We start from the raw sequence: 24,357 nt of genomic DNA, 5'->3' as shown, positions 1-24,357 counted from the left end.
AGACCCCAGATGCTGCTAGTACCGGAACTGGTGACCATACAGTGTGAGATATATAAACGGTGGGGGGTACTGCGCTTCTGGGTAAGTGAATAATATTGAATAATAAATAAATAAAATGAACTAAAACTGGTGTATGTGACTAACACAGTGTATACACATGGGAACTAAACCATATACATAAAATTCATAATCATAGTGAACAAGGGTAAACAAACAATAACCTAAAAATCACTTAATGTGTTCATCATTCTTTAGTGATAAATAAAGTGCTCAGGTGCATATATAAGTGTCCTCTGTGCTTCACAGAAAAATAAATCGCGGTCTGGGTGTAAATAAAGTCCAAAAACTAAAAAAAATTGTGCAAGTAAATAAATATAAGTCCACAGGTGCTATTCCTTCACCAACCACCGTGCTATATAAAAAATGGGGTGCTTCTCCTTCCCCTCAGGGTGTCCAAGCCTCTCACCTTAAAGACTAAGGGTAAAAGCCTTAATAGTCATCCAGGGGGCTCCTCTCCAGTTTTATGCCGTACTCCACTAGTGTCAGATATCTGGGCTACTGCAGATGATAAGACTCCCTCTCCCTCTCCAGATTCTCCACAGTTCCAATGGCTCTCAAAACAGAATGCTCAAAATAGTGCAGTATGTCTGGATAATGGGTTCTTTATTAAAATTAGCTTTAAAAATACTCACATTTGTTGAGTATAAACAGCGCAAAAACAAAGGATAGCGTCGGAGTGGGATCGCAGTCCTCACTTCCGCGATGTGCGTCACTTCCGGTCCGAACGTCCCTACGCGTTACGCCACTTCCGCGTCACGTGGCTTCTTCAGGGGTCCTGAAGAAGCCACGTGACGCGGAAGTGGCGTAACGCGTAGGGACGTTCGGACCGGAAGTGACGCACATCGCGGAAGTGAGGACTGCGATCCCACTCCGACGCTATCCTTTGTTTTTGCGCTGTTTATACTCAACAAATGTGAGTATTTTTAAAGCTAATTTTAATAAAGAACCCATTATCCAGACATACTGCACTATTTTGAGCATTCTGTTTTGAGAGCCATTGGAACTGTGGAGAATCTGGAGAGGGAGAGGGAGTCTTATCATCTGCAGTAGCCCAGATATCTGACACTAGTGGAGTACGGCATAAAACTGGAGAGGAGCCCCCTGGATGACTATTAAGGCTTTTACCCTTAGTCTTTAAGGTGAGAGGCTTGGACACCCTGAGGGGAAGGAGAAGCACCCCATTTTTTATATAGCACGGTGGTTGGTGAAGGAATAGCACCTGTGGACTTATATTTATTTACTTGCACAATTTTTTTTAGTTTTTGGACTTTATTTACACCCAGACCGCGATTTATTTTTCTGTGAAGCACAGAGGACACTTATATATGCACCTGAGCACTTTATTTATCACTAAAGAATGATGAACACATTAAGTGATTTTTAGGTTATTGTTTGTTTACCCTTGTTCACTATGATTATGAATTTTATGTATATGGTTTAGTTCCCATGTGTATACACTGTGTTAGTCACATACACCAGTTTTAGTTCATTTTATTTATTTATTATTCAATATTATTCACTTACCCAGAAGCGCAGTACCCCCCACCGTTTATACATTTTCCCACATGCTTTTGGGAGACTTCAAATGTGTTTTTGCAAAATTTAGCCGAACTTGGGTGTTTTTCTTCGTTAGAGAAGGCTTCCGTCTTGCCAATCCACCCCATAGCCCAGATACAGTATACAAAAAATACGGGAGATTGTGGTTACATGTACCACACAGCCAGTACTTGTCAGATATTCCTGCAGCTCCTTTAATGTTGCTGTAGGCCTCTTGGCAGCCTCCCTGACCAGTTTTCTTCTTATCTTTTCATCAATTTTGGAGGGACGTCCAGTTCTTGGTAATGTCACTGTTGTGCCATATTTTCTCCACCTGATGATGACTGTCTTTACTGTGTTCCATGGTATATCTACTGCCTTGGAAAATCTTTTGTACCCTTCTCCTGACTGATACCTTTTACCAATGAGATTTCTCTGATTTTTTCTGCAGACCATGGCTTTTGCTGTAGGATGTGACTAAGAAAATGTCAGGAAAGCTGACATTTTTTGGGGTTAATCAGAGGCACTTTAAATGATGGCAGGTGTGTATGGACTTGTATTTAACATAAGTTTGAATGTGTTTGCTTAATTCTGAACAGTTATAGGTCACATTTAGTGCCGGTTCACATTTGTGCGATCACAGAGATCACATGTAATTTGGAGCGCACTGCTCCTAAAATTAAATGCGATCTCTGTGCGGTGCAAATTCAGCAGAATCGGGTCGCACGGTGGTTCACACTAGTGCGATCCGATTCTGTGCGAACTTTCAGATCGCACTGCGATACGTGATCTGATTTGGGGGTGTCATTAACTTTTAATTGACACCCCCAGTGTATCGCATATGGCAGTGTGAACTGCTAGGGGTGCCGATGAGATGCGTGAACACGCTGTATATTCGCAACGTTCCCGCATCCCAGAAATGAGTACTGGCACTAAAGGTGGAAAACATTCTGAAATTATTTATCTTTGTCTCATTTTTTTCCGTTACAGAAACCAGAAATTGGAACAGAGGTGTGTAGACTTTTTATATCCACTGTATGAATGAACATCCCCTTAGAAAAGAAAGTCAGTCCAATGCTCTTTTATAGAAATCATAGATTTTAATCTCATTACAAATTTACAAGGCAGAATGATTAAAGTTTCTTTCCAATAAATGAACTAAAATAAAAAAAAAAAAAAAAGGCAGAAAAAAGTGATTGTATGATCCTTTCGGCACAATGTACTGGTCCCTGTATTTTAAAGGCTAAGTCCACACAAGGTTATATTTCAGATATAGGTGGATGCTTATGGACGTCAAGCTTAACTGCAGGTAAACACTTTTTTAGTTAATGCTTTGTATAAAAGGGGGACTTTTTTAGATATTCGGACAGATTGCATATGCTGTTTGTGTCCCCACAGAGGAGATTTCCCTTCTCTTCCTGTTCCGTGTGACTTCACTTTGACCATCATCTAGATAGGGAGACAGCAATACAATCCTCATAGAGTTTCTAAACGTTTCTCAATCCTCCGATGTCCCTACTTGGAAGATTTTGCCTCATTTCTGTTCTGTCTGATAACCACCAAATAAAATGGAAGTAAATAAAATTTGCCCTCGCTTCCTGTTCTGGCCGACACACATTATACAGTCGTGGATAAAAGTTTTGAGAATGACACAAATATTCATTTTCACAAAGTCTGCTGCCTCAGTTTTTATGATGGCAACTTGCATATATTCCAGAATGTTATGAAGAGTGATCAGATGAATTGCAATTGATTGCAAAGTCCCTCTTTGCTATGAAAATTACCTTAATCCCATAAAAAAACATTTCCACTGAATTTGTGAAGAAGGCTTTAGTGCACCCAAGAAAGTCCAGCAAGCGCCAGGACCTCCTGCTACAGTTCATTCAGTTACGGGATCGGGGCACCAACCTTGCAGAGCTTGCTCAGGAATGGCAGCAGGCAGGTGTGAGTGCATCTGCACGCAGGCAAAGACTGGATGGCCTGGTGTCATGAAGAAGGGCAGCAAAGAAGCCACGGGAACAGACTGATATTCTGCAAAAGGTAAAGGGATTGGACTGCTGAGGACTTGGGTTAAAGTCATTTTATTTGATGTATCCCCTTTCCCATTGGTTGGAGCATCCTGAAAAAGCCTTGGCCGGAGAAAAAAAGGTGAGCGCTACCATCAGTCCTGTGTTATGCCAACAGTAAAGCATTCTGAGACCATTAATGTGTGGGGTTGCTTCCGAGCCAAGGGAGTGGGCTCACTCACGCAGTCATGAATAACGAATGGTACAAAAAAATCATCTGAGAGCAACTTCTCCCAACCATCCAAGAACAGTTTGGTGAGGAACAATGCCTTTTCCAGCATGATGGAGCACCTTGCCATAAAGCAAAAGCGGTAACTAAATGGCTTGGAGAACAAAACATCGAAATTTTGGGTTCATGGCCAGGAATCTCCCCTGACGCTAATCCCACTGAGAACTTGTAGTCTTTAGTACACCATAGTAACATCTGCCAAAAAGATCTAAAAGCACTGAAGACTTTGCGAAAATTAATATTTGTGTCATTCTCAAAACATTTGGCCACTGCTTTATAGAACAGAAGTAGGGAGATTTTCCTTCACTTTGGGGTGGATTTTCTAAAACCAAAGAGTGCAACATTTGGTGCAGCTGTGCATGGTAGCCAATCAGCTTCTAACTTTAGCTTGTTCAATTAACCCCTTACCGCCGACCACCTCCTAGCCCTTTAAAGGTTCTAAAAGATATGTTATGATGTGTAAACTTGTGATGACGCTACTTTACTTACCTTTGTACTTTTGTTCCTTTGAAAATCTCAACAAAAACGTATTGAAAGTAAAGGTTCTAAAAGCTGGGAGGTGTAGGCGGGCATTCGGATTATGTGACTGCTGTGATTGGCTGTCACATAATCGGAAAGCTCCCAATCACTAGTATGCATCTGGAGCTTTCTGGTACACGTCGGCTACCGTGCAGGGAACGGGCTCTCAACACGGTAAGTAGTTTTAATAGAGCCGCATATATGTGGCTGCCCGACATTAGGGCCCACCCACCGAGCAGCCACATATATGTGTGTGGTTGGTATCTAGGGGTTAAGCTTTGACAGAAAACTTGGAAGTGGATTGGTTTCTATGCAGAGCTGCACCAGATTTTACACCCTCTAGTTTTAGTAAATCAACCCCCTTGTGTTTTGTATGACACTCATCAAATAGGAAGTAGTAAAACTATCTCCCACTCCTCCCTGTTGTGTGTGACACCCCTCAAATATGCAGGAAGAGAGGAAAACTCTCCCATATAGGAATACAAGAAGCAATAAAAAGTTGACAGAAGTACTAACCCTTCCTCACTCTGTCCATGTGTGATCCAACCAGCATCTACCCATAAATATAATGCTTGTTGTGGGTGGACTGACCCTTTCCTGTAAAATGCAGACACGCCTCCAGGTGATGCTCTACAAAGTGGGCATCAGGAGGGCAGTGAACACAAGATTGGCTCCATTACACAATAAGGACACCAGGTTACAGAGAGATGAAATGCCATGGTAGCGTAGGAAGGATTTCCGCATAGACTGGTATTTGGGATCCTTCTCCTGCAGGAGCTTGTAGCCTTCTCTGTTGGCACTCAACCCTATACCCTGACCCAGGTTGTGTTCCCGCTCAATGGCATGCATCTTGAACATGACCTTGGATGTGGAGGGCGAAAACCAGCGGGCGTTCAGTGCAGACACGATCAGTGATATAAAGAAGAGGGCAATCTGTTAGGGAAAGTAAAAAAAGAAGGTAAGAGAGGAGTCTGAGAAAAGCCAGGCCAAAAGAGATATAGAAAAAGAAGACAGTAAGGCCTCTTGCACACGATACTCCTGTTTCAGCATCTCCTTTTGGCCTCTTCAACGCAATACTCCTGTTTGAGCATCTACTTTTTTCCAGACCTTTTTTTTTTAGTATGTATTTGCGCGTATTTGAGAGTATTCGCGAGTATTTGCGAGCTTTGAGGCTTAAATTACTGACCAAAATGTTTCTATTTTGTTCTGAAGAATGCACAGTGCTTGTGTGCAAAGGCACATTACAATTAATGGGCTGTATTTTAGCTCAAAAAGCTGTACTGAGCATTTTCAAGCCGCGAGATGCTCAAACAGGAGTATAGTGTACAAGAGGCCTAAGACTGAAGGGGAGCTGTGTATTAAAAGATATCTCAAGTTTGTATTTTTATTTTTTATGCATTTTATTCAGCAATATAAAAAAAAAAGTTAAACTATATTTTTATTCATGTAAAATAAGGCAATATCTCAACAGTAGAAGATTAAATCACACACACACTTAAACATACAGTACATACATACATACAACCTCAGCAAACTGTATCCTGGCTGTTGGCACTCATTTTGCAACTATTTTACAATAAAGATTTGACCACATAATTAAAATTAGGCAAAACGCAAGTTTATCAACTTCATAGGCTAAACATACAGTGCCTTGAAAAAGTATATTCAAAAAAAAAAAAAGAAAAAGAAGGTATTCATACCCCTTGAAATTTCCCACATTTTGTCATGTTACAACCAAAAACGTAAATGTATTTTATTGGGATTTTATATGATAGATCAACGCAAAGTGACACATAATTGTGAAGGGGAAGGAAAATTATAAATGGTTTTCAACATTTTTTACCAATAAATATCTGAAAAGTGTTGCGTGCGTTTGTATTCATTCTTCTTTACTATGATACCCCTAACTAAAATCTAGTGAAAGTCCACCTGTGTGTAATTTAATCTCAGTATAAATACAGCGGTTCTATGAAGCCCTCAGAGGCTTGTTAGAGAACCTTAGTGCACAAACAGCATCACGAAGGCCAAGAAACACATCAGACAGGTCAGGAATAAAGTTGTGGAGAAGTTTAACCACTTTCCGACCAGCCGCCGCAGTTATACAGCGGCAGGTCGGCATGTTTCTGGGAATCGGGTACGGCGGTTCGCGGGAGCTATCCTGTGCCTACGCCCACTCGCCAGTGGGGAAGCTGAGGCACGGGTCAGCGGCCGCAATTGCCACTGGGCACCTGCGATCGCCCCCCATTAAGAGCATGTGCGCTCCTTTATCAAGTGTAGCCAGAGTAAAAGGAAGCAGAGTTTATATAGATGGACGGGGCTGTCGTGGAGCGTCCCATGAATGTGACCAAATGATAAATAAACAAAAAACAACAATAAAACATGCACCATATCTGCACAATGATAATAAAAAATCTGCTAAAATCAATGTAATGACAATGTTATAAGAAACCCAAAAATGAAACATGGTGGTGGCAGCATCATGTTGTGGGGATGCTTTTTTCAGCAGGCACAGGGAAGCTGGTCAGAGTTGATGGGAGGATGGGTGGAGCCAAATAAATGGCAATCTTAGAGGAAAACCTGTTATAGTCTGCAAAAGACTTGAGACTGGGGTGGAGGTTCACTTCCAGCAGGTCCAACGACCCTGGTAGAGACATCCCCAAAAAGACTTGCAGCTGTAATTGCATTGAAAGGCGGTTCTACAAAGTATTGACTCAGGGGGGCTGAATACAAATCCCAGCCACACTTTTCACATATTTATTTGTAAAAAATGTTGAAAACCATTTATCATTTTCCTTCTACTTCACAATTATGTGCCACTTTGTGTTGCTCTATCACTTAAAATCCCAATAAAATAAATTTACATTTTTGGTTGTAACATGACAAAATGTGGAAAAATTCAAGGGGTATGAATACTTTTTCAAGGCACTGTAAATAGACAAATTAATAAAATTAACCACAAACATTACAGTTTCTCCACATTCAGGGGTGAACCGGGACCACTAGTAAGGGTCCAGCTTCTGGAATCCTCCCTTTCCTCCATTCCAATTCAAGATATTTTATAACTGCTAAAAGTTCCAATCCTCCACACTGAGAGAAATCATAGATATTGGATTTAAAAGTAAAGTAATTACAGAGAAACGACTGCCTTCTCAGTGAGTGCACATTTATTAAAGAGGAATTTTAGTCTGAAAATTAAGTCCTGATGGATCACCTTTTCAGGTATAGCTATGTAAATGAATAATATAATATATATATTAAAAATAACACAATGTTAAAAATAAGTGTTTGCTGTTTAAAATCCAGTAATACACTGTCTCACCCTGCTCTGCACATGCTCCTAATTTTTGGTATTTTTGGCATTATGATGAAAATCATAGCCACTAGAGGCCGATTTGTTGGCAGCCTTAAGATCTGCTGGGGCTCTGGGCTTCAGAAAAATGGCATCCTCCAGCAAGAAGAAACAGGAGCAATGCTGGAGGCAGTTTACAGCACACACACTTATTTCAGTAGCATATTAATGAATAACAATTATTATTATAATTATTATTTATTAATAACAATTAATAAGTATGTTCCTTGCTAAAGAACATTATTACTCAGCTAAGCACACCCTCCTGCATGCCTGAGCTATAAGCAGATAGATTCCATGAAGTTAATGCTACATACATCATCTGTCCTCACTCATGATGGCCATAGCGTTAAATGCTAGGGGCTGAAGTGAGTTCTCAATAAAATAAAGCATGGAGACATGGATGGATGGGGGAGTTTGAATATGAAAAATGAAGTAAATAGTGTTTTCAGTTTGTGGTGCTCAGATGCAATTTAGTTCCACTTTAAGGATGGGGGTCAATTTCAGTTTTAAAGTGTTACTAAACCCACAGCAGCAAAATCAGTCTGTATATGCAGTAAAGCATGCTTGTTATACTCACTGTGGAACAGCATTGTGGCTGTTTGATCCTGTCTTCTCTGATCCTCCCCTTCTTTCACTGTCCCCAATCCATCTGCTGCTAGAACAGAGCCTTGGGGGCACTCTGCACATGCTCAGTTTGGTGTGTATTGCTAGAGAGTTTTTATTTTTCTTGGGAGAGTGCGTCTGATCAGCACATGTGCAAGGCTCTCTCTCCCCATATGAATGTGCAGATAGCACACACATGGGGAGAGAGAGCCTGTTCATTTGTAGGTCTCCTTCCTTTTTTTCAGAGCCAATCTTTGCCATAAAATAGATAACACAAGAGCAAAAAAAATAAATCTATCCTGCCCACTGCGCTTATATTAAGAATGGCAGAATTGGCTTTTGTAAGAGATCATCAACCTTACACCTATTTTACACTCTAATGTTGAGACTGAGGTAAGCAGACAGACGAGAGCACTGCCAATCAGTACTGTCCAGACAGAGGGTTAGGTGTCCTGCAGCCTCATAGGACAATCAGGGGAGAATGAAAACTCTTACTACAAGCTCTACCAGTGCTCGGCTGGACAATGATAGAAGTCAAAAGACTGCTATATACTGCTGATGAGGTAAAGGTATTTAGCAGTTTATATTTACTAAACTAATTACATTTCCATGTTCTGTGTACTGTGGGAGATCAGATATAGTGAATGCAGAGTCCAGAGTTTAGTAACACTTTAACCATTATACAGTTTCTGGATCTGTTCCCTTCCGCCTGGGTGTTCCTACACACATTTGGCTGTTCACAATCCTCCCCCCATCCCAGGGAGGGAGGACAGGACCTCTTCATAATGACCAGAGCAGGTGAGCAGACTCAGGAACTCAAGAACACAGATGTTGGCAATGGAGTCCCTAAGACATGTAGTGCAGGTTCATGCACAGATGTCTATTAAAATCGCCCCCCGAAGTTGCCAAAAAAATTTGGGCGGTGCCATCGCTGCCAATAGGCTCCAATTTGGCATACAATTTGACATGTCAAATCGCATGTCAACTCAGCCAATGTGAACGTGGGCTAAAGCTGAATAAAAAATTATTCGCGGCAGTGGGGCTGTGTCCCTCATTTAAAAAAAAAAAAACCTTGCAGTGTGGGCACAGCCCCACTGCAATTTATAATAATTTTTTCTGCCTGAAGTTGGGCTTTAACCACTTACGGACTGCCCACTGTGTATTTACGTTGGTACTTTGACGTTAAATACAGTATTTTTTAAACGGTGGGCGGTCCGCTTTAACATAAGGGTGGACCCGCGGGATCACCTTCATGGGCGGCGGGAGAGGTGCTCCCTCCCGCAGCTTCCTGGTCATTTTCCCCCACTTACCGGAGCCGTCGGTAGCGGGGGAAACGATCCGGTCTGCCGTTCCCTCAGGCAGGAAGTCAAGATGGCCCTCACTTGACTCTATGGCCTTGGAGGACTGGAGCGACGTCATACATTGCTTCATAGCAATGGATTTAAAGAGCCCATTGTTTTTCATCTTAAAAAAAAAAAAAAAAAGACTTTTTTTTCTTTTTTAGTATAGATGTGAGATCTGAGGACTTTTTGACCCCAGATCTCACATTAAAGAGGATCTGTCATGCTTATTTCTATTACAAGGGATGTTTACACTCCTTTTAATAGGAATAAAAGTGATCACATTTAAAAAAAAAAAAAAAAAAAAACAGTGTAAAAATGATAAAGTAAAGATAAAATAAATAGGGGGAAAAAAAAATAAAAAAATATAAATTAAAGCGCCCTGTCCCCGTTAGCTCGCGAGCAGAAGCGAACGTATAAGCAAGTCGCGCCCACATATGTAAATGGTGTTCAAATCACACGTGAGGTATCACCGCAATCGTTAGAACGAGAGCAATAATTTGAGCCCTAGAACTCCTCTGTAACTCTAAAGTGATAACCTGTAGAAATTTTTAAAGTCTCACCTATGGGGATTTTTAAGTACCAATGTTTGTCGCCATTCCACGAGCGTGCGCAATTTTGAAGCGTGACATGTTGGGTATCTATTTACTCAGCATAATCTCAGCATTATCTTTCACATTATAGAAAAAATTGGGCTACCTTTACAGTTTTCTTATTTTTTATTTTAAAAAAAGTGTATTTCTTCCAAACAAATTGCGTTTGTAAGACCGCTTCCCAAATACGGTGTGATAAAAAATATTGCAACAATCTCCATTTTATTCTCTAGGGTCTCGGCTAAAAACAATATATAATGTTTGGGGATTTTAAGTAATTTTCTAGCAACAAAACCTTATTTTAACTTGTATACAACAAGAGTCAGAAAAAGGCCCAGCCCAGAAGTGGTTAAGGGGGGGGGGGGGGGGGGTTAAATATTTTTAATCCAAAATGGTTTTCTGCAGGAATGTCATTAATTTTTTAGCTTGTTATCCTTTGCCCTCCCATAAAAGATTTTCTTCTGCACTGTTGTGCCCCTAGAAGCGTTGGCATCATCACACTTAAACAATGAGATCTCTGATCGCCTATAAACACCAATAAACCACCAACAGTAACAACCCCCACCCTTCCTCCTGGCCTCTGCTGAAGAATGAAGATTTGCAAGCCGATAATTTCAAAAGATCAAAAAACAAGCATATCTTTCTAATAAGAACAGGTAAAATAAAATCTTTGTGGGAACAAGCAATGTACGGGGGTGAGATGTATAGTAAAATATAATGGGTTTGGCTGGAGTTCAGATTTAAATCTCCAGGATCCATGAAGAAACGAAACACCAGTTTTGGGTGGACTGACTGCTTATGATGATGAGATGCACAAGATAGAGGACAGAAGAGAAGTGTGGGTTAAAATGATGAGTGAGACAAGTAAAGGACAAATACAACTCTCACCTGAACACTCTCGCTGGGTGACAGCAGTTCCCTGGGATGGTACATGGCGTACACAGACAGATTCAGAAAGGAAAAACACATGACTAGGTGGTTATAGAATGGGAACAGCTTACTCTGTACCAACCCAAATGTGTGCCGGGCCACCCCTCTGATCAATACAAACCCTGCAAGAGAGAAAATGTGTGTCAGATCTTATACTGAAAAAGGAATAAACATAGAGAAGAGATATACAGGGAGAACAAAGAAAAATCAAAAGAGAGTAAGAGTCTCACCCGCTACAAAAGTCGTCCAGAACTGCATACCCCATGATGCTGAGAGCACCAGAAGATAGATCACCTTCACCAGGCTTCCCGGCTCTCCCTCTGTCACCATCCTGAGGAAACACAATCACATTCTGATTATTACAGTAGCCCGGCTCCTGAGTGTCTTCTTACCCCAATAATATCTTATTACAGTAACCCAGCTCCTGAGTGTCTTATTACCCCTGTAATATCTTATTACAGTAACCCAGCTCCTGAGTGTCTTATTACCCCTGTAATATCTTATTACAGTAACCCAGCTTCTGAGAGTCTTATTACCCCTGTAATATCTTATTACAGTAACCCAGCTCCTGAGTGTCTTATTACCCCTGTAATATCTTATTACAGTAACCCGGCTCCTGAGTGTCTTATTACCCCTGTAATATCTTATTACAGTAACCCAGCTCCTGAGTGTCTTATTACCCCTGTAATATCTTATTACAGTAACCCAGCTTCTGAGAGTCTTACCCCTGTAATATCTTATTACAGTAACCCAGCTCCTGAGTGTTCTATTACCCCTGTAATATCTTATTACAGTAACCCAGCTCCTGAGTGTCCTATTACCCCTGTAATATCTTATTACAGTAACCCAGCTCCTGAGTGTCTTATTACCCCTGTAATATCTTATTACAGTAACCCAGCTTCTGAGAGTCTTACCCCTGTAATATCTTATTACAGTAACCCAGCTCCTGAGTGTTCTATTACCCCTGTAATATCTTATTACAGTAACCCAGCTCCTGAGTGTCTTATTACCCCCGTAATATCTTATTACAGTAACCCAGCTCCTGAGTGTCTTATTACCCCCGTAATATCTTATTACAGTAACCCAGCTCCTGAGTGTCTTATTACCCCCGTAATATCTTATTACAGTAACCCAGCTCCTGAGTGTCTTATTACCCCTGTAATATCTTATTACAGTAACCCGGCTCCTGAGTGTCTTATTACCCCTGTAATATCTTATTACAGTAACCCAGCTCCTGAGTGTCCTATCACCCCTGTAATATCTTATTACAGTAACCCAAATCCCAAGTGTCCTATTACCCCTGTAATATCTTATTACAGTAACCCAGCTCCTCAGTGTCTTATTACCCCTGTAATATCTTATTACAGTAACCCAAATCCCAAGTGTCCTATTACCCCTGTAATATCTTATTACAGTAACCCAGCTCCTGAGTGTCTTATTACCCCTGTAATATCTTATTACAGTAACCCAGCTCCTGAGTGTCCCATTACCCCTGTAATATCTTATTAAAGTAACCCAGCTCCTGAGTATCTTATTACCCCAATAATATCTTATTACAGTAACCCAGCTCCTGAGTGTCCTATTACCCCTGTAATATCTTATTACAGTAACCCAGCTCCTGAGTGTCCTATTACCCCTGTAATATCTTATTAAAGTAACCCAGCTCCTGAGTATCTTATTACCCCAATAATATCTTATTACAGTAACCCAGCTCCTGAGTGTCTTATTACCCCAGTAATATCTTATTACAGTAACCCAGCTCCTGAGTGTCCTATTACCCCTGTAATATCTTATTACAGTAACCCGGCTCCTGAGTGTCTTATTACACCTGTAATATCTTATTATAGTAACCAGGCTCATGTTTCAGAATATGGTATTATCACCCGGAGATCACTGTCAGATATTGCTGAGTCATTATACTGAAACCTCGCCAATAGATAAGAACAGAGCAATTAATAAACACACAGGTTGGTGGTGCTGTTCCTTTCAGCAGTCTAGCCATGTGAATTTCATATTAGCTATGGCCTATTGCAAAATATGATAGGATGGTAAAGAATGTGGAGGGCAAATCAGCAAAGTGTGAATGTGACTTGGTCCTGGGACCCCAAGTATCAGTGTACTTTTTTTCTGTGATCCCAAATGTCATTGTACCATTAGTTCTAGGACCATAGCTGACAGTGTGACATTGTTCTGGAACCCCCATGTGTCAGTGTTTTGGGACTCCAGTGTCACCATGTCACTGTCCTATAACCCAAGAGGGTGCGGATCCCAGAAAAAGTTATGCATGTACAAAAATAAGCAATTCATAGACATTGTTTAAAGTGGATGTTATCTTTATACCATCCCCTCTGTTAGATTACAACCTGTATCCTAGTTCCTGTGCTTTATTAAAACAAAGCTGATTTCTACCTGTTTTCACAGCTCCTATCGCGCTCACGTGACTCCCGACTCTCTTCTCTCCCCGTCTGACATCTAAAGCGGGCAGGGCCGAGAACATCCTCTGATGTAAGCCGGGGAGGCAGAGAGGAAAGGAGGAGAGAGCTGGGAGTCACGTGAGCACCAATAGGCGCTGTAAAACAGGTAGGAATCGGCTTCTTTATTAAAAAAAAAAAAAAGCACAGGCACTAGGATACAGGTTGTAATCTAACAGAGGGGATGGTGTAAAGATCACATAGTTTTGTAGCAGCTGGAAGGGGAGCAGAGCAGCACTAATGAGAGCTGACAGGCAGGGAGGGGAGGGGGGAGGACAGAGGAGAGTTGCAGATAGCAAGCGGATGATAGAGGCACGTACGCTGACCACGATGTCAGGGCTCAGCAGCCATGATACACCATGGTCAGTGTACAGAGAAGAGCAGAAACTAGCAGGATCAGCCAGGTTTTTTAGGTGATACCGGGGGCAAATAACACAACACAAGCACTGTACTGTATATCAAGCTTTAAGGGAACAGGATCTTTTTTTTTTTTTTTTTTTAGGGAACAAACTCTTTAAGTTGTTGAACCGAGGAGTGCTGTACAGAAATCCGTGATGCTGCATTAATTAAGCATTACCTCCAAGGCCCTGTTCACACCTGAGTGTTTTTCAGCTCGTAAAACGCTCCTCTTTGAAGTCTCAAAACGCCCAACAAGCAAAATCTCATTCAATTCAAAGGGCCCTGTTCACATACAGTATCTCGCAAAAGTGAGTACACCCCTCACATTTTTGTAAATATTTTATTATATCTTTTCATGTGACAACACTGAAGAAATTACGCTTTGCTACAATGTAAAGTAGTGAGTGTACAGCTTGTATAACAGTGTAAATTTGCTGTCCCCTTAAAATAACTCAACACACAGCCATTAATGTCTAAATCGTTGGCAACAAAAGTGAGTACACCCCTAAGCGGAAATGTCCAAATTGGGCCAATTAGCCATTTTCCCTCCCCGATGTCATGTTACAAGGTCTCAGGTGTGAATGGGGAGCAGGTGTGTTAAATTTGGTGTTATCGCTCTCACTCTCTTATATTGGTCACTGGAAGTTCAACATGGCACCTCATAACAAAGAACAAAGAATAATTGTTGCTCTACATAAAGATGACCTAGGCTATAAAAAGATTGCCAAGACCCTGAAACTGAGCTGCAAGGCAGTGGCCAAGACCATACAGCGGTTTACAGGACAGGTTCCCCTCAGAACAGGCCTCGCCATGGTCGACAAAAGGAGTTGTGTACATGTGCTCAGCGTCATATCCAGAGGTTGTCTTTGGGAAATAGATGTATGAGTGCTGCCAGCATTGCTGCAGAGGTTGAAGGGGTTGGGGGGTCAGTCTGCCAGTGCTCAGACCACACGCTGCACACTGTATCAAATTGGTCTGCATGGCTGTCGTCCCAGAAGGAAGCCTCTTCTAAAGATGATGGGCAAGAAAGCCCGCAAACAATTTGCTGAAGACAAGCAGACTAAGGACATGATCTACTGGAACCATTTCCTGTGGTCTGATGAAACCAAGATAAACTTATTTGGTTCAGATGGTGTCAAGCGTGTGTGGCGGCAACCAGGTGAGGAGTACAAAGACAAGTGTGTCTTGCCTACATTCAAGCATGGTGGTGGGAGTGTCATGGTCTGGGGCTGCATGAGTGCTGCCGGCACTGGGGAGCTACAGTTCATTGAGGGAGCCATGAATGCCAACATGTACTGTGACATACTGGGGCAGAGCATGATCCCCTTACTTTGGAGACTGGGTCGCAGGGCATTATTCCAACATGATAACGACCCCAAACGCACCTCCAAGACAACCACTGCCTTGCTAACTTGCCTTGGCCAAGCATGTCTATAGATCTAAACCCTATTGAGCATCTGTAGGTAATCCTCAAATGGAAGGTGGAGGAGCGCAAGGTCTTTAACATCCACCAGCTCTGTGATGTCATCATGGAGGAGTGGAAGAGGACTCCAGTGGCAACCTGTGAAGCTCTGGTGAACTCCATGCCCAAGAGGGTTAAGGCAGTGCTGGAAAATAATGGTGGCCACACAAAATATTGACACTTTGGTCCCAATTTGGATATTTTAACTTAGGGGTGTACTCACTTTTGTTGCCAGCGGTTTAGACATTAATGGCTGTGTGTTGAGTTTTTTTGGGGGGACAGTAAATTGACACTGTTATACAAGCTGTACACTCACTACTTTACATTGTAGCAAAGTGTCATTTCTTCAGTGTTGTCACATGAAAAGATATAATAAAATATTTACAGAAATTTGAGGGGTGTACTCACTTTTGTGAGATACTGTATTAGCGTTTTTTTGCCTGAAGCAAAAGGCCTTGAAGCTCAAAAAAGTACACAAGCGTCCTTTTTTGGCAGATTACATACGTTTTTGTTAGATGTCAATGCCTGCCTCCACACACCTGCAAAAAACGCCTGAAAAACGCCAAAAAAAAACGCCTGAAAAATACGCTCCGGTGTGAATGGAGCCTAAGGACCCTTTCACAGTTGTGTGACCTGAAAGCCGCGTGACTTTGACATGAGTTTGATGCGACTTGAAGCAATGCTTGTGTAATCTTGAGGTCTATGGACCTCCGCTTGCATTGAAGTCGGACTAAAGTAGCGCAGGGACTACTTTGAAGTCGCAAAGAAATGAACAGTACTCTTTGGAAATCATGGGGTACGACTTGTCATGCGACTTTGTAGTCCCAAATCACAGGACAAGTGGCACATTGCAGCAGAGATGTCAGTGAAAATCACATTTAGAAAGATTTTTAGATCCAGAGATATAGCTCCCTGAGTGTCCTATAAAAGCTGGGCTTGGCCATGACATCTTCCATATTCCAAGACTCCATTTTGCTCCTTATTTACACTGTGGGGTGTATCATCTCTCCACCAACCATTAGTGCACCCGAGGGCCTTTCTACTAATCACTACTGCACCCGCATACCTCTCCACCAACTGCTACTGCACCCGCCTACCTCTCCACCAACCGCTACTGCACCCGCCTACCTCTCCACCAACCGCTACTGCACCCGCCTACCTCTCCACCAACCGCTACTGCACCCGCCTACCTCTCCACCAACTGCTACTGCACCTGCCTACCTCTCCACCAACTGCTACTGCACCTGCCTACCTCTCCACCAACCGCTACTGCACCTGCCTACCTCTCCACCAACCGCTACTGCACCTGCATACCTCTCCACCAACCTCTACTGCACCCGCATACCTCTCCACCAACCACTACTGCACCCGCATACCTCTCCACCAACCGCTACTGCACCTGCATACCTCTCCACCAACCGCTACTGCACCCCCATAACTCTCCACCAACCACTACTGCACCCGCCTACCTCTCCACCAACCACTACTGCACCCGCCTACCTTTCCACCAACTGCTACTGCACTGGTTTACCTCTCCACTCATGGCTACTGCACCCGCTTAGCCCTCCACTGATCGCAACTGCACCTGCTTAGCTCTCCAGTGATCGTTACTGCACCCAAGTACCTTTCCACTGATAGAAACTGCACCTCCTTCTTCACCGATTGTTACCTCTCCACTGATTGTGATTGCACCTGTGTAACTCTGTACTGATCTGCGTTTGCACACCTCTCCACTGACTACCACTGCACCTGTTTGCATCTTCACTGACTGCCAGGGTACTCACATTATCTCTCCACCAACCGCTTCTACAGCCGTGTACCTCTCCACTGACCACTACTACACCCCCTGATTGCTACTGCACCCTCGTACCTCTCCACTGATCACTAATGCACTCTTGTACCTCTCCCCTGATCGCTACTGCACCCTCGTACCTCTCAACTGATCGCTACTGCACCCTCGTTCCACTCCACTGATCGCTATTGCCACTCAGACCTCTCCACTGATTGCTACTGCATCCTCGTACCTCTCCCCTGATCGCTACTGTGTCCTCGTACCTCTCCACTGATCGCTACTGCACCCACGTACCTCTTCAGAAATCACTACTGCACCCTCGTACCTCTCCACTGATCGCTCCAGCTCACCTCTCCCCTGATCGCTACTGCGCCCTCGTACCTCTCCCCTGATCGCTACTGCGCCCTCGTACCTCTCCCCTGATCGCTACTGCGTCCTAGTACCTCTCCCCTGATCGCTACAGTGCCCTCGTAACTCTCCTCTGATCGCTACTGCACCCTCGTACCTCTCCCCTGATCGCTACTGTGCCCTCGTACCTCTCCCCTGATCACTACTGCATCCTTGTACCTCTCCCCTGATCGCTACTGCGTCCTTGTACCTCTCCCCTGATAGCTACTGTGCCCTCGTAACTCTCCTCTGATCGCTACTGCATCCTCGTACCTCTCCCCTGATAGCTACTGTGCCCTCGTACCTCTCCACTGATCACTACTGCACTCTTGTACCTCTCCACATTCCCCCACCTATGTCATTGCACACCCTGTATTGTAGCACACAGTGTTGCACCATGCACACCGCTCTTCAGCTGACCTCTGTACACTGTGTATACATTCATACCACCAGGAAATTTAATGGAATTCACCATCTACCCAATGGCTGGGCACACTTTCACTAATCTACTAATAAAACAAATATGTAATAAGCCTTATATATAAATAATAATAGTGATCAATCCATGTATATATACATACACCCAGAGCCCACAAAGCTGGGTACAAATATATCATTCACAGCTCCTGGGAATTAGAGGGTGGGGTAGCAGTGGAACTACAAGCACCAGAGCACACACATGTTGGGACTTGTAGTTCCACCAATGGCCTCCATCGACAGCCTGCTGCTAACACGAGCCATGAGCACAAATACATGACGTCACTAGCCCCGCCCCTGTACCTTTCTCCACACCAACAGCCCGAGAGCAGCTCAGCAACTGACAGCGACTTCCGGGTGCAGGGGAAAAGCCAATGCCTCCCCTTCACCTCTTTTCCAATCAGAGCTCAGGCCGCGTCTCCGGTCTGACTTTGGGCCAATGCGGCGCTTTCTACTGCTTGGTTACCGTCGCTAGGAGGTTTCTGGAGGATGGAAGCCTGTTTGAGTCAAAATGAGTTTTCTTGCTGAGCTGTGACATGGTACAAAGTCCAGTGTGTAATGATAGGCAGCTGATATCGTCCATGTGATATAGTTAATGTGGTGCCCCATGAGCAGTGCTGTATGGAGGGTGGGACTACAAATACCAGCATGTCCAGACAGGGTTTCCTGAGGCTGGACCCTGAGCATGCTTCATTTGGCTGCACTGTGCCCTCAGGAGAGCCCACAGAAGTACAAACATGTTCAAGATGGGGCTGAGCAGCAATACTTTACGGGGAAAATGCTGCTCCAGGCTCCCTTCAGTGCTTGCTCACACAGCACAGGTCCTGGCAATGGTCATGTGATCTCAGCTGAAGGGAAAATCCTGCCTAGGTTCCCAATCATCACTGCCGGAAGTCCAGAACAGCATTTTCAGTATATTTCCATTATCTGACAGACCCAGGAGGAGAAATGCCACTCACCAGGAGAAATAAGAAAGAATCTCCATTATTTCACGTCTGAACCTATTTAGGGGTGTCAGTGTGAGGGATCTGCTGCCCTCAGAGCCGGGACAAGGGGTGGGCGGGAGGGACGGCTGCACTGGGTGCAATGATTTATTGCAGGGATGGGGGCGCCCTGTGCCAGTTGTTTCTGTTACAAGGTTGACAGGTGTAGTGATCACTGCTAGCCCTAAGTGAAGGTGGCGTGCCGTTTGGCATCTTTGCCCTGGGCGTTTGATGACCTAGACCCGGCACTGGCTGCCCTCCATTGTATGTATTTGTATGTGGCTTTGCTGTGAGTTTCTTATGTACATCACTTCCTGTCCCTGTGGGGCTGGGTTAAAAACTCCAGAAGGAGGAAGTGAAAAGAGAGTGGAACTGAGCCTCACAATCGTACACACATAGGGGCTGTTGCTGCTGTTGTATTTCACCCAGACCAGAGGAGAGACTATTATGCAAGTATTTCTGTGTTCTAATGGTTTAACTGCAGCTGCCCAGAGCTTATTGAGTGTGTTTCTGAATCCTTGTGCCAGATAGGTCTGTGCTACTGTATGTATGTAGTGGTCACCTTCCAGTATATTAGTAGGTGAACCTGTTTATTGGGATATAAACAGAGTTTGTATGTGTCTCCTGGTATTCTAGTTAACCACTTGCCGACCGCCCACAGTATATTTACTGCGGCAGTCAGCCCCTCCTGGGCAAAGCAACGTAGTACTACGTCGCTCGTCCAGGAGCCTGTAGGGGGCGAGCTCACGCCGCCGGAGGTGCACTCCCGCCCCGCTCGGTCACTAACATCCCCGCTCGAGTGACCGGCGGCTCCGATGTCCACTGGCCACTCGTGATCTCCCGCTGGAGAGGGAGAAAGGCAGGCGGCTAATGTAAACACAGCCGTCTGTCATTCTCCCTGGTGTAACTGCAGAGACTATACGATCCTGCTATGTAGGATCGTATGTCTCTGTGGTTACATCACAATCCACGCCCCTTGACAGTTAGAAGCACACCCCTAGGGACACACCTAACCCCTTGATCACTAATAAATTTAACCCCTTCCCTGCCAGTGTCATTTTTACAGTAACAGTGAATATGTATAGCACTGATTACTGTAGTAATGTCACTGGTACCCCCAAAAGTGTCAAAAATGTCAGTCAGGGGTCCGATCTGTCCGCCGCAATGTCACAGTCCTGCAAAAAAGATCGCAGATTGCCGCCATTACTAGTTTAAAAAAAAAACAATAAAAATGACAAAAATCTTTCCCTTAGTTAGTAAACGCAATAATTTTTGCGCAAACCAATCAAAATACGCTTATTGCGATTTTTTACCAAAAATATGTAGCAGAAAACAAATTGGCCTAAAATGTTAAAAAAAAATTTGATTTTTACATTTTTTTGGGGAATTTCATATAAAAAAATGTGAAAAATATTGTTATTTTTTCAAAAGTGTCGTTTTTTTTTTGTTTATAGCGCAAAAAATAAAAATCGCACATGTGATCAAATACCACCAAAAGAAAGCTCTGTTTGTGGGAAAAAAAGGACGTCAATTTGATTTGGGTACAGCGTCGCATGACCGCGCAATTGTCCGTTAAAATCACGCAGTGCCGAATCACAAAATCGCAAAATAGGCCCTGGTCTTTGAGCAGCCAAATTCTCCGGGGCTTAAGTGGTTAAAGTGGTTGTAAACACAGCCGACAGTTCTTCTCTCTGAAATGATCACAGAGCCATACTTGCCAACTGTCCCTTTTTTCCAGGGACAGTCCCTGCAAATAGGAGCCTGTCCCAGGTAATTTATATTGTCCCTGGAAGCGCCTGTTAATCAGGCTGACCATAAATGTTAGGCAGAAGTAGCGCAGCTGAATGGGAGACTTATTCCAACTCTGCTACTGTGGCCTTAAGTTTGAAATTCCCTTTTTTAATCTCCTGTAATTCTCTCTATATTGAGTAGACTCTATATACTGATAAATAGGCGAGATTATTTATGCAGAGTGGGCGGAGCTTCAGGGAAGTGGGTGTGGTAATTGATAGCTGTGCTGCAAAGTGTCCCTGGAATTTTTTTTTAAATGTTGGCAACTATGCAGAGCGCCTGTGATCCTTCTATATATGATCACAGGTCTCTATGGTCAATTCACAAGCCCCTCCCCCCACAGTTAGTAAACACTCCCCTAGGCTTACATTTAACCCTTTGTTAACCCCTTCCCTGCCGGTGTCATTATTACAGTAACAGTGCATATTTTTAGCACTGAGTACTGTAGTAATGTCACTGGTTCCCCCAAAAGTGTCAAAAATGTCAGTTAGGGGTCCAATCTGTCCGCCGCTATGTCGCAGTCCCGCTTAAAAACGCAGATCACCGCCATTACTAGTAATAAAAAATAAAATAAAAATGACATAAATCTTTCCGCTAGTTTGTAGATGCGATAACTATTGCGCAAACCAATCAAAATACGCTTATTAGAATTTTTTTTACCAAAAATATGTAGCAGAATACAAATTGGCCTAAAAGGATGAAAAAATTTGATTTTTAATTTTTTTTTTTGGGAATGTTATATAGCAGAATGAAAAATATTGCTTGTTTTTTCAGAATTGTCGCTCTTTTTTTTGTTTATAGCGCAAAAAACAAAAATCGAACAGGTGATCAAATACCACCAAGAGAAAGCTCTATTTGTGGAAAAAAAGGACATCAAGTTTATTTAGGTATAGCGTTAAAGTAACGGATTGCCGAATCGCAAAAAATGGCCTGGTCATTAAAGGGGCAAATCCTTCTGGTCCATAACTGGTTAATATGAAAGGTCTTATGTGTGCTGCAGCTCCCCTCAGCCCCCCCCCCCCCTAATACTTACCTGAGCCCCCTCTGGATCCAGTGATGTCCATGAATGCCTCAGCCATCCGGGACTCTCCCTCCTGATTGGCTGAGACACAGCAGCGCAGCCATCGGCTCCACTGCTGTCAATCAAACTCAGTAAGCCAATGAGGAGAGAGAGGAGGCAGGGCTGAACCACAACTCTGTGTATGAATGGATATACAGAGCTGGGGCCTGGCTCGGGTGCCCCCCATAGGAAGCTGCTTGCTGTGGGGGCACTCAACAGGAGGGAGAAGCCAGGAGCTCCAGCCAGGTACCCGGAAAGGGAAGGATCCGGGCTGCCCTGCGCAAAACCAACTGCACAGAGGAGGTCAGTATAACATGTTTGTTATTTTAATATAAAAAAAAAAACAAGACTTTACAATCACTTAAAAGCAGAACTTTTCCCACAGCAACTTGATAAAAAATAATGTTCTTTAGCAATGAACACACATTCCACATTAATAATTATGCTACCACAATTCGTGTGTGCTGTAAATTGCCTCCAGCATTGCTCCTGTTTCTTCCTGCTGGAGGCGGCCATTTTGCTGAAGCCCAGAGCCCCTGAACAGCAGTAAATCATAAAGAGGAACTAAACCCATCGGTTTAATGGTTTCAAAAAACAGTTACATTTCTGGAATGCCAAGATTGCTAACTGTCACATTTGCTTGTGTCCTCAACCAAACTGTCAAACCATACAATAGCTGGAGTCATAACTGATCACATGTGCAGCACCATGGCAGTTAGAGATCAAACAGAAGCAGCTTCCTTGGCTGTAAAGAATAGGAGGGTTTAATTCCGCTGTCAGCAGATTGGCTTCTACAAACTCAGCAGGTGCCTAAAAATGCTTAACATGGGAGAGCAACTGAGCATGTGCAGAGCAGGGTGAGACAGAGTATTCTTGGATTTTAAACAGTAGAGACACTACCTGCAAAAGGGGCCAGCCTGAAGTCATCTAGCAGGACTTTATTTTCTGAATAATATTTTTAGCTCAGGGCTCAATAATCAGCATAAATCCAGGTTAGGCATCCAGCAGCCACTTGTGATAGAGGTCCGGTTGAATGACATATTAGACCAGGGGGTCCAGGTTCCTAAGTGGTCCATGGAGGGATTTCAGAGGGTCCATAAGGGTCAAATAAAAAATAACTTTTACATTCTCTATACAGCCCCTTTCCGTCTCAATCACTGGTTTGCCATTGAAAGGAATAAATGAAAATGACACTACTTACAGCAATGACTCTCTTGACTCGTTTTTGGCCCATGTTTGCCATTTAAATTTGTATCATAATTTCTGGGAAGGGGGCCCATAGCTTTCATTAGTTTCCTAAAGGGTTAAAAAAAAGGTTAAGAACCCCTGGATTAGACGCTACTAGGGACTAAACACAGCATTTCAGTGCCGTATCAGTTTATGTTGGTGAAAAGCTGCGTTCCAGACTGGTTGGACAACAGCTGTAAGGTCTTCTTATCACCACAGATTTTGCCTTTAGGTCTCCAACACAAAGACCAATGCTGCATCGTGATCATCCTCAGGGGCCCCTGCAACTGGACTTTGCTGCGACATTCATCTGTAGGTATCTCCATTATTAACTATTATACCCGGGTTTAAGTGCACAATTCCACCAGGAATTTGCTAGTAATACCTGCTTGTACATTGGGTGTATGTATTGTTATTATTCTTCTTTATAGAAAGCTTGTTTTATTTCCCTACTAGTGTGCATCTATATGTTCATGGTTTATGTTATAGGCTACAGTAGTTCCTCTGCTCCCAATTACTTTGATTAGATTTCTATTAATTCCACTGAAAGGAATGCCTTCTGTTCACAGAGGCTCTGTCATGGGTGGAGGCACTGCCAGCTTTATTATCAAACTCACTCTTCTACTTAGCAAAAGTTCTGGTTTTCTTATGAACCTACGGGTTTGATGCAAAATCCTGTTTGAGAAGGGCTATATCAAAATGAAATGTATGTATTTGTGATAGTGCTTAGTACACTGGAACAGTGCTTCTCAACCACCAGGCTGTGGCCCACTGCTGGGCCATGGCCTCCAGCCAACTGCAGATCCCCTAACATCCTACAGTGCTTTCCAGCTCCCATAGTGCCCCCCAACCTCCTATAGTGACCTGCAGATCCCTTAGTCTTCCATAATGCCTTCCAGCTCTAGAAGTGCCCCCCAACCTTCCATAGTGGCCTACAGTGCCCCTCAACCTCACACAGTGCCTCTAGACCACCTCAGAGCTTACAGTGCTCCCCAACACCCATAGTCAAGTTCCTACACCCCAAACTCACTCATCCATGTCTTTATGGACCTTGCTTTGTGCACTGGTACGCAGTCATGT

General features: G+C 43.4%; 1 protein-coding gene across 1 annotated transcript in view; it reads right to left on the bottom strand.

The window, feature by feature from the left end:
• LOC309553289 (ras-related protein Rab-3D-like) overlaps positions 1-11,582 on the bottom strand; it is a 102,995-nt gene extending 91,413 nt beyond the window's left edge. Inside the window, exons 1-3 of the mRNA XM_082254302.1 lie at positions 11,459-11,582; positions 11,187-11,350; positions 5,221-5,343 (exon numbers count right to left, since the gene is read on the bottom strand). Coding sequence (XP_082110428.1) covers positions 5,221-5,343; positions 11,187-11,350; positions 11,459-11,558 — 387 coding nt within the window. The 5' untranslated portion in view covers positions 11,559-11,582. The remainder of the gene's footprint in view (positions 1-5,220; positions 5,344-11,186; positions 11,351-11,458) is intronic.
• Between the last annotated feature and the right edge of the window lie 12,775 nt (positions 11,583-24,357).

This window comes from Pelophylax lessonae (genome assembly GCF_965119305.1).
Source record: "Pelophylax lessonae genome assembly, chromosome: 4".
In the NCBI taxonomy this organism is placed as follows: Eukaryota; Metazoa; Chordata; class Amphibia; order Anura; family Ranidae; genus Pelophylax; species Pelophylax lessonae.
The sequence above is the reverse complement of the archived record's forward strand: the minus strand, read 5'-3'. Positions and strand labels throughout refer to the sequence as shown.